Source organism: Balaenoptera ricei, chromosome 6, assembly GCF_028023285.1.
Source record: "Balaenoptera ricei isolate mBalRic1 chromosome 6, mBalRic1.hap2, whole genome shotgun sequence".
Classification (NCBI taxonomy): domain Eukaryota; kingdom Metazoa; phylum Chordata; class Mammalia; order Artiodactyla; family Balaenopteridae; genus Balaenoptera; species Balaenoptera ricei.
The window spans coordinates 67,270,908-67,287,088 of record NC_082644.1 but is presented as its reverse complement, the minus strand read 5'-3'; the positions used below and the strand labels follow the sequence as shown (position 1 = coordinate 67,287,088).

The 16,181-nt window shown below is 35.6% G+C and overlaps 1 protein-coding gene across 1 annotated transcript; it reads right to left on the bottom strand.

Moving 5' to 3' along the window:
* Nucleotides 1–1,468: 1,468 nt before the first annotated feature.
* INSL6 (insulin like 6) lies at nt 1,469–15,255 on the bottom strand. Its single transcript, XM_059926447.1, has 2 exons — nt 14,982–15,255; nt 1,469–1,812 (listed from the first exon to the last, which is right to left on the bottom strand). The coding sequence occupies exons 1-2, from the start codon at nt 15,253–15,255 to the stop codon at nt 1,469–1,471; spliced, it is 618 nt and encodes a 205-aa protein (XP_059782430.1).
* Between the last annotated feature and the right edge of the window lie 926 nt (nt 15,256–16,181).

The window sequence follows — 16,181 nt, the reverse complement described above, 5'->3', positions numbered from 1 at the left end:
TGTAGGGAAGTATACAGCTATGCAGATAACAAATTTTCTAATTTAGACTTCTGATGTCTATATATTAGTAAGCTAATAAACTGCATTTTTATTCTTAAACAACAAGTACAGACCTATACTTCTTCAAACTGGTTCAAATGAATAGGCAACTCTCAATGCAACATTGTCATCACACACCTAGCAGACTTACTCCACCACTCAGCCATGATATAATCTGTCATTTTGTATCAAAACGGGTGGTTCCCTATATTTAAAAAGATAACTGAATGTAGACTGTACCTTGGAACTGGTAAAAAAAATTCAAACATATTAATGCATTGTAAGTGTATATAATGTAGATATAGATATGTGGAAAAGAACCTTTGTCCTAAGAAATAACAGAGCCAAATAGGAATTTAAAAATTTAATTGAAAAGAACATTACAGTACATATTTGGGAAAGAAACTAGAAAAAGATTTCAAATGATACTTAACCCCTAATTAATGGCAGAAAGTAGGAATTCCACTTTTGATTCTATGTATAAACTTTGCTCTAATTTGTAGCATTAAACAATTTTCACATGTGGACATAAAGTGGAAAAACACACCAAAAACTTGTGTTATAACGTCTATATTGAGATACGAAAGCACATAAATAGCAGAATTTCTACAATATTCATATAGTGACTCTATTACCAGTGGTTCTCAACCTTTAAACTACTTCAGAATGACCCAGAAGGCCTATAAAAACGCAGACCACTGAGCCCCATACCCAGAGTTTCTGATTCAGTAGATCTCAGTGATGCTGACACTGCTAACCTGGTCAGCCCTCTATTCTGACCAAGCCAGAATAAAATTTCACATTATATCAGTACCTTCAAAGCAAAGACAGAGGATCTTGGAGAGATATTACAACCTAAAGAAAGTCACTGAACTCTAAGTCCTCAATAGAAACTGAAAAAACTTCTGACTGACCAGTTACTATTATAAAACACAAAGAATTAAAAATGTACCTACTATTACAGTATAAGAGCTCCTACTAGGAGTAGTAGTTGGTTAGTTAGTTTTAAATTGGTAGGATAGATGTATTAGCATACTGGAGTGAGCATAATAGTCATGGGCACCAGTCTGTATACCATACACATGGAATGCAGAACATTCCATAATCCATTTAAATGTAGCTTAAGAGAGTTTCAATCATAATGACAAGAATAAACAGGTTAATTCTTAGATGTCTACAATGATCATGCCATGTCCAGTAACATCTTCTTCAAATATAAAAATATATGAAAAATAGGGCACCAAAGAAAATACTAAGATTCCTATTACCACCATAAAATATTGTCAAGTGCTTGCAAGTACATTTAGATGTTGTTCACAGTAGAGAACTTACAAGGACAATCACCAAAAAAATAAAATAAAATAAAAGTAAAATATATTAAGCTTTTTATTAAGTTAGTATAATTCCTATGATGGTTAGTATATCTCAGTCACAACTGCTGATGCTTTTTTAAGTTTTTATAATCAATATATGGAAGGCATGCAATAATAAGTTCTTCTTTTGTACATCCCTTCAGACAACATTTTTCTGAGTATCCTCTGCGTTTTCTTTGGGGATGATTCCCCCAAAACAGATTGCTTAAGGTTTTAATTTTGTTTGTATTTTTCTTCTGAAATTCTACAATCTCATGAATATATGGACTGATATCTTGTGATGAGGAAAATATCTCTTGTCTTGTCTTAAAAGGCAAGTTAGGCTTTTTGTACTGATGCTCAGGCAGTGACTGCATCTTCAAATTGTTTATTGCTTCTTCCTGAGAGGCAGAAGTAGAGACTGTTGAGAGACAAAAAAAAAATCCTACTTTATTAAAATCTTCCTTTAGCTGAAAATTTAATCATAATGCTGTAATACTAGAGTCAGCTAATTTTGAAAACACAAGTAATCACATTTTAACTAGTAAAATGGTTATTTGAAAGCAATGTATATTTTTAACTAAAATAGTTGTAGGTATTGTTTTCCTATAAAAAAGGCCTAGAAACGTTTGCACATTTTTATGCAAAAAATATTTTTGAGATATAACTCATATGCCATAAAATTCAGCATTTTAAAGCACACAATTAATATATATTCACAAGGTTGTGCAAACATCACCACTACCTAATTCCAGAACATTTCTATCACCCACAAAAAAACCCCCACCCATTAGCAGTCACTCCCATTTCCTTCTTCCTCCAGCCCCTGGCACCTACTAATCTACTTTCTATTCTATGGATCTGCCTAAATCATACCATATGTGGCCACCTGTGTCTGGTTTCTTTCACTGATCATAATATTTTCAAGGTTCAACCATGTTGTAGCATCTCTAGCAATACTTTATTCTTTTTATGGCTGAATAATTTTCCACTGTATCGATATATCACATTTTGTTTACCTGTTTATCAGTTGATGAACATTTGGGTTGTTTCTACTTTTTGACTATTATGAATAGCACTGCTCTGAACACCCACATACAAGTTTTTGTGTGAACACATTTTCAATTTTCTTGGACATATACCTAGGAGTAGAACTGCTGGATCATATGGTAAATTTGTTTAACTTTTTTAGGAACCGCCACACTATTTTCCACAGTGGTTGTACCATTTTACAATCCCACCACTAGGCTTCCAACTGCTACACATCTTCACCAACATTTGATATTTTCCATTTTTTGATGAGAGCCATCCTAATGGATGTGAAGTGGTATCCCATTGTGGTTTTGATTTGCAATGACCTTGCAACTAATGATGTTGAGCATTTTTCATGGGCTTATCATATATCATATCCTCCTTGTAGAAATGTCTATTCAAATCCTTTGCCAATTTCTAATTGAGTTATTTGTCTTTTATGCACATTTTTAACTAAGTGGTTAGTAGAAGCCATTTTGGTTTTTGTTGAAATATAAAGAAATGGAGAAGTGATATGCTCAATGCACTGATTATTTCTATTATACTGCTCTTACTCAATATTACTGATAATATATTAAAATAACACCAGAAGGTAATTAATTGGCGGCTTGTTGGATTTCCATCATTGCCCTTGCCCATCTACAGTCCCTTTTGGGGGATATATTTGCCTCTAGCCACTGCTGTAGAGTCACCCTTAGGCAGTCATAGGGTGATTCCACCTTATATCCACAGATGAATAGTCAGGAGGTTGGCACCTGACCCCAAACAAACCAATCTACTACAGTGGCCAGCAATCCATGCCATGCGAAAAATAAGTTGGCTCAATCAGATTTCCTCTCTTTAAAATTAGAATTAAGAAGTAATGAGAACAAGATGAGTTAGAACCAAAACTGAAAGGATACTATGAATCTTATCATGACAAGCTAAAGTTATAAAGGAACATAGATATTAGAGGAGAAAAGATTCAGAGAGCGAAAGAGAGAAGGTGATTTTTAGCACTGACTTGATTCCTTAGGCTTTCCAGGGCCTTTCCAGATCCATTTACAGATCTTGGTTTTTTTTGTTTGTTTTTTTTTAAAATATTAATACACTAAAGGCTCTGGGAAGTCTTTTTTTTTTTTTAAGTATTTGTTTATTTATTTATTTATGGCTGTGTTGGGTCTTCGTTTCTGTGCGAGGGCTTTCTCCAGTTGTGGCAAGCGGGGGCCACTCCTCATCGCAGTGCGTGGGCCTCTCACTATCACAGCCTCTCTTGCTGCGGAGCACAGGTTCCAGATGTGCAGGCTCAGTAATTGTGGCTCACGGGCCCAGCTGCTCCGCGGCATGTGGGATCTTCCCAGACCAGGGCTCGAACCCATGTCCCCTGCATTGGCAGGCAGACTCTCAACCACTGCGCCACCAGGGAAGCCCCAGATCTTGTTTTTATAATAACTATCCTCTGCTTTTTTCTTGAGGGTATTTAGAAGAAACTCTGTCTCTTGCAGTGACAGTCCTATTAGAATACTCTGTAATAACTTTGTATTTAATAAATGCCTAAGACGAAATGTGAAATAGTAAAACTTTAGGACAGATATTAATCTATTCTAAAGTAGCAAATAAATAATGTCATCTAAGACAGATAAATATGTGATCAATTAAAGTGTGTCACAATGAACAGAGTACACTGAAGGGAAAAGTGAATTAGGTTGTCTAGGCAGGTTGAAGAAAGACCTTCCTGGATGTGATGTGCCATGTTCTGTCACTTGAAGGGAAAAAAAAGGCAGACAGTAAGAAGGAAACTTGTTCATGAATGAAGGCAACTAGAGACTAGTTAATGAAAAGTACATGTCAAATTGGAGAGGGAACTTAAAGCGAAACAAGCTGTACTCATCAGGAAACAAGAAAGGTTAAAAATGAGTATTCAAATCAATGAATTTGAGAAAGAGCAACAGAGATAACCCAAATAAGTAAGAAGGAAAGAAATCAATGAAATATAGAAACAATATAAAGGTTTAGAAAACCAAAAGTTGGTTCTTTTAAAGGATTAATAAAATAGAACTTTAGCCAGACTAATCAAGAAAAAAAGATGAAAATGAACAAAATACACTAGGAAAAAAAGGACTACAATACAGATACAACTGCAGTTCATACAAATCAACATCAAAAAACAAAACAACCCAATCAAAAAATGTACAGAAGAACTGAACAGACATTTTTCCAGAGAGGAAATGCAGATGGCCAACAGGCACATGAAAAGATGCTCAACATCGCCAATCATCAAGGAAATTAGTCAAATCAAAACCACAGTGAAATATCACCTCATACCTACCAGAATGGCTATCATCAAAACTAACACAAATAACCAATGTTGGCAAGGATGAGGGGAAAAGGGAACCCTCGTACTGTTGGTGAAGATGTAAACTGGTGTAGCCACTCTAGAAAACAGCCTGGAGGTTTCTCAAAAAACTAAAATTAGAACTACCATATAACCCAGCAATTTCACTTCTGGGTATATATCCAGAAGAAACAATACACTAATTCGAAAAGATACAGGCACCCCAATGTTCGCAGCAGCATTATTTACAATTGCCAAGATATGGAAGCAACCTAAGTGTCCATCAACATATAAATGGATAAAAAAAGATGTGAGATATATATATATATATATATATATATATATATATATATATATATATACACACACACACACACACACACATATGTATATATGTATATACATACATACATATATATATGTATGTATGTATATATAATGGAATATTACTCAGCCATGAAAAAGAATGAGATTTTGCCATCTGCAGCAACATGGATAGACTTGGAGGGTATTATGCTAAATGAAGTAAGTCAGACAGAGAAAGACAAATACTGTATGATATCACTATATGTGGAATCTAAAAAATACAGCAAATAGTGAATATAACAAAAAAGAAGCAGTCTCACAGATATAGAGAAGAAATGAGTGGTTACCAGTGAGGAGAGGGAAGGGAGGAGAGGTAAGATAGGGGTGGGGGATTATGAGGTAAAACAATTATGTATAAAATAAGCTACAAGGGTATATTGTACAATACCAGTAATATAGCCAATATTTTATAATAGCCAATATTTTATAATAACTATAAAGGGTATAAAAGTTGTACACCTGTAACATATAATATTGTACACCAACTATACTTCAATTAAAAAAAATTTTTTAAACCATAAGCCCATTTCACTTACAAATGTTTGTTTGAAAGTCCCAAATAAGGTATTAGTTAACTGAATCCATGAACGTATTTTACAAATATATTAAGAAAGTGTTTATCCCAGAAATGCAAGATCACAAAATCTATCAATGCAATTTACTATATTAATAGACTCCCATCCTCACTCTCAGCTGGTTTTGCTTTCTACTTTATGAGAAAATTGAAGCAATCAGAAGAGAACTTATATTTGCTCCCTTCACCGTTTTTTTACTCATCTCTTAACATCCGTACCCATAATTCTGCCTTCTTAAGTATTTCCATAGATGAATTATCCACTCTAAAACCAATTTCTCCACTTATGGACTAGATCTATTTCCTCCTGCCCACTCCGGGATATCACTCCAGCAGTGCTTCTCTTTATCTTTCTTTCATCATTATTTTTTCACTTCTAGTGAACCACTCCTACCAGCAAACAAATGTGCTATTTCTCCCACTTAAAAAAAAAAAAACAAGAAACACTTCTCTTGGCCCTGCTTACCATCCAATTTCTTTTCTCTCCTCTTTAGCAAAACTCCTTCTGTATTTATTAATTCATTTCTCTTCTCTTATTCTGTCTGAAACACATTCTATACAGGCTTTTATTCCATCACTCCACCAAAACTTCTCTTATCAAGCTCACAAACGACCTCTATATTGCTAAATTCAACAGCCAACTCTCATCTTATTTAACTAATAAAACAACACTCCTTCTTGATATGCTTTCTTCACTTGGTTTCCAGGATACCACATTCTCTCTCCTTCCCACCTAACTATTTGCACCTTTCTACCTCCTTTGCAAGTACTTCCTCTTCAGTTTTTTTAATGTTGATGTCTCCCAGAGCTCAGTCCTTGGTACTCTTTTCAATCCATACTTACTTTCTTCATGATCTCATCCCGTCTTATGGCTTAAAAAATTATCTATATACCTATGGCTCCTTAATTTCTTTCTTCAAGCAAATTTTTTCTTCCAAACTCCAGATTCATATATCCTACTTGCTACTCAACATCTCCACTCTGATGTCTCAAACTCAACATGTTTAAAACTCCACCTGAACTTTTCAAACTCAAAATGTCCAAAGCTGAACTACTAATACTGTTTTCCAAACCTGTTCCACTTGAGGCCTTTCCTATTTCAGTTGATAGTAACCTTATCCTTCCAGATGTTCAAAGCAAAAACTCTGAAATCACATATTTTTTTAACATATTGGAGTAATTCCGGATTTTTCTTTCTTCTCATATCTCACATCATATCTGCCCAAATATATCTAGATTATAACAGTTTTCACTGTTTCCACTCACTGCTACCATCCTTATCCAGATGCTATCCTCTCTAATACCTTCCTAACAGGTCTCTCTGTTTCTACTCTTGCCTCCCTACAGTCTATCCTCAACACAGTGGTCAAAGTGATCCCTTTAAAATGTCAATTATGTCACTCCTCTGCTCAAAAACCTGTAACGACTCCTTGCAAATGCTGTAAGAAAAAAAAAAAAAAAAAAAGAAGAGTGGTATAAAGTTTAGAAAGTGAAACTATTAAGATAGTTCCACATAATTAATGGATTAATATCAGCCTATAAAACTCAACTGTATTTCTCTGACCAATGATCACTAACTAGAAATATAATTAACAAGTATTTACAATAGCAACAAAATTAAAGTATTAAGCATTAACTTAACCAACAATACAGAAAGTCTCTATAGAGAAAACTTTAAAATTCTAATGACAGAATACAAAGATATTCCATGTTTTTGGTTGGGATGACTTTTTGTTAAAGAGATGTCAATTCTCTTCAAATTATTCTCTGTAATTCCATGCATCCCACTTAAATTCCAGATGGATTTTTATAAAATAAATTCAATAAGCTTACTCTTAAATATATATGTAAGGATAAAGGCAGAGGATTAGTTCAGTCAATCTTAAGGGAAAAAAATAAACATTGGAGACTGGCTGTCCAAGATAAATGACATCCTACAGAGTCATAGTACTAAAACAGTGTAGTAATAATACAAAGTCAAACAAAAAGACCAACTGAATAAAATAAGAATCTCAGACAAACTTAATAAACAATAAAAGTGGCTCTACAATCAATGGGAAAAAACCAATTGTTCAGTAGATAGTATTCAGAAAATTATTTCCTCATGTAGAGAAAAGTAAGACACTGAGAAAACTAAGATAGTATCCCTAGCCAGAACAGAACCAAAAATGGGCCCCAGAATTAAGGACCTAATGAGAACAGTAAAACTATAAAGTTAACAGAAGAACAGAAAAGGAACCTCTAACACTTTTGAAAGTTTTGTTCGTACTTTTGAAAGTATGAACAATAAGGCAAAACACTTATCATCTAATTGTATAAAAATTAAGACTTTCTGTCAAACACCAGTAGACAGATGACAGAATTGGAGAACATATCTGTAATATCTAAAACCTACAGCTGATTACTATTGTATCTAGATTTTGAATAACTCTTACAAATCAACTGGAAGATGACAATTCCAACAAAAAGTGAGCAAAATGTATAAACAGGAAATTTTCAAAAACAGGAACCCAAGAGGCTAATATGTATATGAAGAGGTGCTCAAATTCAGAGCAAATTAAGACAAAAATGAGACACTATTTCACGCCTGTGGCACTGGCAAAAGTTAAAAATTGTATAATGTTAATTCTTGACACGGATACAAGAACACAGGAATCCTCATGTACTAGTGGTGCAACTATAAATTGGTGTAGCCATTCTGCAAAGCAATCTGAATGCACCTCAAGTAAATTAAGCATACATATATTTTATGATACATCAATTCTACCCCTAGGTATATATCCCAGAGAAATGTCCACACAGATCCATAAGGGGGCATATACAGTGATGCTCACTGCAGTGTTATTTATAGTGGCAGGGAGTTGAAGGCTATATAGGTTAGATGTTCATCACTAGGAGAAAGAATAAGTAAAATGTGAGGAATGCGTATGAATATTATGCAGCAGTTTGAAGCAATGACTAAAAGTTCACATAGCAATAATAAGATACAGATCTCAAATACCATTTAGATATATTTTTAAAATACATGTACAGGAAATAATGCACAATTTGCAATAAAACGTATACAAACAAAAATACATAATAAAACATTGGAATGGCTGCCTATGGGAGGAGGAGAATGGGCATGAAGAAAGGAGATATGTGGAGACTAATCATTTTCTAACATACCATATAATTTATTTATGTTTATTGTCTATCTTCACTATTCTGTAAGCTTCATGAAGGCAAGAACCTTCACTGCCTCCTGAGTGAAACTGTTCACTCTTATATCCCAGGCAGCATGAATAATACCTAATATACAACAGGCACACAAATTTTGTTGAATTAATATATAAATAGAGAGGTTCTGCATAGCCAGTTGTGATAATGATATCTAAAGAAACAAGCAAATGAACAAAAAAACAAGAATAGATGAATGAAGACCAAGAATGGGGGAATACAGCCTATCTAACTGGAATAGGGGTTATGGATTATGAAAAACTGGTGATGAAACTTTGATGATTTCACCTGGCACTAAGAGTTAGGCAGCACCATACTCAGCCAGAATTTAGAAATATGACGTTAGCTTCATGGTACCACACTATGAGGTAGGCATGAGACATGGCCCATACATTCAGGATCCACTAACAAGAAGCACACATCTCAAATTCAAGTTATGCATGCGTAGTCCTGAAAAAAAGCATTTTTGAATATCAGTGTATCAAACTATCTTTTCCTGTGTCAGACTCAAATAGATCATCAGAAGATTAAAATTGTTGATAATTGACTTGATCTAATATAGAAATATATTCTGCTGATATAAGCTAAATAAAAATTAATCAACTTTACAGCAACATTCACATGTAAAAGAAATTGCATACTTATATGTTCTACATTGGAATTCTATATTGGAAACACATACCTCCCTACAACTTCTAAATTAGTCACTGGAAATTAATAGGACAGACTACATGTCGTCTTTCCTTATAAATTAAGAATTCTTTAAATTTTAATACCCATTCATATTGATAACCTAAATCCATTTTTCATTCTTCCATATATTTTAAAACAACCATGGTTTTATTGCCACATGATATTTCCACTTCAGCAAACTGTCCTTTATATAGTTCCCATAGTAACATGTTTAATGAGTATGAGAACTCTGAAATATTATCAGATGTATTTTCATTTCCTACGAATCCTGTTTCATTGCAGATCCCTCCTCATTGAATTAATGACATGTTCTCCTTCAGGGGATTGTGAATAATACCTGAGACAAAGGAGTCATTAATCAGCTCTGAGTTTTAAAGTTGACTTTTTATTAATGAGAAAAGAGTCTCCTCCAGAGTAGGCTTTGTCGAGAAAAAGGATTCTAAACTCTTTTTCAATAACAAACTCAAGCTTGGATGACTGAAGGTAAAATTTTGAGTAGGTTATAGGTAATGAGAGCACAGTATTTGATGTGAGAGAAATGCCCACTGAACATGAAGTAGAAAGGGTAGGTCCACCTTGCATTTCTGGGAGAAAAGAATAATGAAGAAATAGAGAAGTGAACTAGTCCCTTGTTACTCAAAGAGCGCTGTCCAACTAACGGAATAAGCATCACCTGGGAGCTTATAAAAATGTAGACTCTCAGGCCCCACCCCAGACCTACTGAATCAGAATCCGTATATTAACAGTATTCCCCAGGTGATTCATATACACATTAAAGTGTGAATATCAACTGAACTAAGGTACAATTTAGAGACTGGTGAGAAACAATTCCTTCTTTGTAAGAGCAGGATAAAGTGAGTTTATATGTAGGCGGTTTTGATGGTGGAAAATGATCACGATTCAGTCTGATGCTTTCTATTGTTTCTGTCTTTAAAAGTTTTCATTCCCCTTATATGCAGATGGCATGATACCCTATATAGAAAACCCTAAAGACTCCACACAAAAACTACTAGAACTGCTAAACAAATTTAGCAAGGTAGTAGGATACAATATTAACATACAGAAATCTGTTGCATTTCTTTACACTAACAATGAGATACCAGAAACAGATAGTAAAAAAAAAAAAAAAAAATCCCTTTTAAAAATCACATCAAAAAAAAAAAAACCTAACAATAAACCTGACCAAGGAGTGAAAGACTTATACCCTGAGAACTATAAAATATTGATAAAGGAAACTGAAGATGATTCAAAGAAATGGAAAGATATCCCATGCTCTTGGATTGGAAGAAATCTACAGATTTAATACGATCCCTGTCAAATGACCCAAGACATTTTTCACAGAACTAGAACAAATAATCCTAAAATTAATATGGACCTACAAAAGACCCAGAATTGCCAAAGCAATCCTAAGGAAAAAGAACAAAGCTGGAGACACAACCCTCCCAGACTTTAGACAATACTACAAAGCTATAGTCATCAAAACAGTGTGATACTGGCACAAAAACAGACATATGGATCAACTGAACAGAATAGAGAGCCCAGAAATAAACCCACACACCTACAGTCAATTAATCTTCAACAAAGGAGACAAGAATATACAATGGAAAAAAGACAGTCTCTTCAGCAAGTGGTGCTGGGAAAGCTGGACAGCCCCACATAAATCAATGAGGGTAGAACACTCCCTCACACCATACACAAAAATAAACTCAAAATGGCTTAAAGACTTAAATATAAGACATGACACCATATAACTCCTAGTAGAGAACATAGGCAAAACATTCTCTGACATAAATCATACCAATGTTTTCTTAGGTCAGTCTCCCAGGGCAATAGAAATAAAAGCAAAAATGAGCAAAGGGGACCTAATCAAACTTATAAGCTTTTGCACAGCAAAGGAAACCATAAACGAAACGAAAAGACAACCTACAGAATGGGAGAAGATATTTGCAAATGATGTGACCAACAAGGGCTTGATTTCCAAAATATACAAACAGCTCATATAGCTCAATATAAAACAAAACAAAACAAACAACCCAGTCAAAAACTGGGCAGAAGAACTAAATAGACACTTCTCCAAAGAAGACTACAGATGGTCAATGGGCACATGAAAAGGTGCTCAACATTGCTAATTATTAGCGAAATGCAAATCAAAACTACAATGAGGTATTACCTCACACTGATCAGAATGGCCATCATCAAAAAGTCTACAAATAATAAATGCTGGAGAGGGTGTGGAGAAAAGGGAACCCTCCTACACTGTTGGTGGGAATATAAATTGGTACAGCCACTATGAAGAACAGTATGGAGGTTCCTTTAAAAATTATTGGGGTGGCCAAAATGTTCATTTGTTTTTGTTTTTTTTTTTCCCGTAAGATGGCTCTGGTAGCGTTTAGTTGTCTTTAACTTCATTCGAAACAATTTTGTTAGTTTGTATTGTGACAGCTGTCATATCAGCATATATTTGAAAAAAAAAACTTATCAGGGACTTCCCTGGCGATCCAGTGGTTAAGACTTCACCTTCCAATGCAGGGGTTTGGGTTCAATCCCTGGTCAGGGAGTTAAGATCCCACATGCCTCTCGGCCAAAAAACCAAAACATAAAACAGAAGCAATATTGTAACAAATTCAATAAAGACTTTAAAAATTGTCCACACCAAAAAAAATCTAAAAAAATACCACAACCTATCAAAATTGGTGAGTTTTTGTGTAGCCATTTTAATATTGAAGATGGAAGAAAAACAGCAACATTTTTGGTATATTATGCTTCGTTAATATTTCAAGAAAGGTAAAAATGCAACTGAAATGCAAAAAAAAATTTGTGCAGTGTATGGAGAAGGTGCTGTGACTGATCAAATGTGTCAAAAGTGGTTTGCGAAGTTTTGTGCTGGAGGTTGCTCACTGGACGATGCTCCATAGTCAGGTAGACCAGTTGAAGTTGATAGCGATCAAATCGAGACATTAATTGAGAACAATCAACGTTATACCATGCAGGAGATAGCCGACATACTCAAAATATCCAAATCAAGCAATGAAAATCATTTGCACTAGGTTGGTTATATTAATCACTTTGATGTTTGGGTTCCACATAAGTTAAGCAAAAAACCTTCTTGACCATATTTCTACATGTGATTCTCTACTGAAATGTAATGAAAACATTCCGTTTTTAAAACAAATGTGACAGGCGATGAAAAGTGGACACTGTATAATAAAGTGGAATGCAAGAGATCGTGGGGCAAGTGAAATGAACCACCACCAACCACACCAAAGGCCGGTCTTCAGCCAAAGAAGGTGATGTTGTGTATATGGTGGGACTGGAAGGGAGTCCTCTACTATGACCTCCTTCCTGAAAACCAAGCGATTAATTCCAACAAGCACTGCTCCCAATTAGACCAACTGAAAGCAGCACTCAGCGAAAAGCGTCTGGAATTCGTCAACAGAAAACACATAATCTTCCATCAGGATAACGCAAGACCGCATGTTCCTTTGATGACCAGGCAAAAACTGTTACAGCTTGGCTGGGAAGTTCTGATTCATCTGCCATATTCACCAGACACTGCACCTTCAGATTTCCATTTATTTTGGTCTTTACAAAATTCTCTTAATGGAAAAAACTTCAATTCCCTGGAAGATTGTAAAAGGCACCTGGAACAGTTCTTTGCTCAGAAAGATATAAAGTTTTGGGAAGATGGAATTATGAAGTTGCCTGGAAAACGCAGAGGGTAGTGGAACAAAATGGTGGATACATTGTTCAACAGTTACTGGTGAAAATGAAAAAAGTGTCTTTTATTTTTACTTAAAAGCCAAAGGAACACACACAATGGAATATTACTTATCCATAAAAAAAGAATGAAATAATGCCATTTGCAGCAACATGGATGAACCTAGAGATTATCATACTAAGTGAAATAAGTCAGACAGAGAAAGACAAATATGATTATCACTTATATGTGGAATCTAAAAAAGTGATACAAATGAACTTATTTACAAAACAGAAATAGACATAGAAAACAAACTTATGGTTACAAAAGGGGAAAGGGGAGGAACAAATTAGAAGTAAAGGACTAACAGATACAAACTACTATATATAAAATAAATAAAATAAGGACTTTCTGTGTAGCACAGGGAACTATATTCAATATCTTGTAATAACCTATAATGGAAAAAAATCTGAAAAAGAACATATACAAATATACATATATAACTAATCTAATAACTAAACTAATATTATATATAAATATAACTGAGTCAATTTGCTGTACACCTGAAACTAACACAACATTGTAAATCAAATACACGTCAATAAAAACATTTTTATTCTCTTAGCAGCAATAATCTTATAAGTTTTATTCATTCACTCATTAAAGAAGAATAAGTGCTTATCAGAATATAGCCAATACTTTATAACTTTAAATGGAATATAATCTACAGAAATTTTGAATCACCATGTTATACACCTGAGACTAATATTGTAAACCAACTACACCTCAAAACAAAAAAAAGAATAAGTGCTTATAATGGGCTAGGCAATGTTTTAGTTTGTTTCAGTCATCTACATTAGGGTCTCTCTTTTGGCACGATAGTCTAACTCCTTTCCTTAATTTCAGAAATCTTGACTTTTGCAAAATTTGTCCAAATCGAATCAACTGAATTACTATAAAGGCAATAACTTCAATGACACTACACTCTATAGACCACAGCCTACAAATAAAGTGCATTTTCTTTTAAAATGGCAAACATACTGGGACTAAAATGTGTTAGTCACAAAATGTAAAAACAGAAGAATGGATCTGAAACAAAAATATTCTTCCTAAAGACTGCTTAAAAACATTAAGTATAAATTCAATACATATTAAGCACATACCCTGTGCTCAGCCCTCTGCTAGACATTTCAGATAAAAACATACATGAGCAATCCCTATAATATGGTATGGCATACAGGGCTGGCCTTAAGAGATTGAGACTTGCCAGTAGCACAAGCCTAGTGCTTAGAAAGACCCTGCATTTTGTTTAATGCTCTGTTAGATATTGCGGTAGAATTGAGATTGGAGCGAGTAGCTATGAAATGGTCAGTGATGAGTTCACAGGGAAAATGATACCTAAATCAGGCTTTGAAGGACAAAATGGAGTTTGCCAGGTGACAAGGGCACTGCAGAAAGGGAAAGCGAGGGAAACAGCAGCATTCGTATACAGATGTGTAGACTTACATGTGTACACTTCTTTCCTCCAAGTTACAAAAAAAAAAAAAAAAAAAAAAAAAAAAAACTTCATAGATGTTCTGTATATGTATTAGGCACAAATTCCATTTCCTGTATAAGTTCCATGCCTGGCAGAGCAAATTCGGGAATAAGAAATGTACACAGATGAAAAAACATGCCTTTGGTTTACATTTTTACCTGGGTTTGTCGCTCTCCTCCAGACCGGGAAAGTGGTTTGGGAGCTTTCCAACCAGTCAGGGATGAAGGTTTCAACCTTCTCCGAGGCCTGGGAAAGCAGCTGTGTGAAAGGCTTTTCCTCCTCAATGTGGCTCCAGTTAACACTGCCACAGAGTTTTACTATTTCTTGCAGTAGATGCCTGCCGCACAATTTCCTGGCTCGACTAATGTCGTTCAGCTCACGGGAGACCCGAACCAGCAGGAGCCCGACACACAAGCAGAGGAGCCGCGGCATCCCTGGACAGCCAATACAGACAGGTCCACCGAGAGCCCTAACTGCCTTCTGCCCCACGGCTGCGCGTGCGCACCTGGCGACCCTCCGATTTTCGCGTGCGGACCTCGCGAGAACTTCAAGACTAGGTGAGCGGCGCTGGCGCCTAAACTTCCCGCGTTGCACGGGGCTCTCAGGCCGTCCCAGGTGGCTGGCTGTTAATTCTTAAAATGACTGATTAGTCTTTCTTGCCATCCTCACTAGGGAGACTCATCAAATGAAATATGGGGCCGTAGTTAACGCATCCCTCTAGTGGAATGCGTTTCCCGCCTCTTTTGCCTGTTGGGACGTCGCTTCCTTCGAGGAACCTTTCATTTTCTTCATGGCGTTTATCTCGGTAGGTTTCCTCACATTTATTTGTGCGTCTGTTTGATAATTTCTTCCCCTAATCCCCGGGTTTCATGAAGGCAATGCCGGCGTCTGTTCTTGCTTCCCATTGTACCTCAGGGCCTGACGCATAGTTGGCAATCAAATATGTCGAAACATGTGTGCACGTTTTAAAGTCAGATGCAAAGCTTTCTGAGGAAATTCCTACCAGTTCTGCAGGGAGAAATGGGCCTTAGCCTCAATCTCCAGAACAAAGAGAGGACTTGGGATAATCTAGTTCTTTTGTTTATAGATTATAGAGGATTGTCCATTGCCAAATTATTAGTGTCAAGTTTAGTACTAGCCGGTTATTTTATCAGCAAAAGTGAGTTTATTCAGGAATAGCCAGAGGAATGCAATTCAGGACATGTGAACCATGACGGGCCATATGCAAATCCAGAAAACGAGGAAGGGAACTTGCTTTTATAGAGAAAAGGGGGGGAAGGTGGGAGGGGTTGTGATAACCAAAGAGTCCACTGAGGAAGCAGGGAGTCCAAAGTATGGGGTCTTCTCCTTGGCTGGGC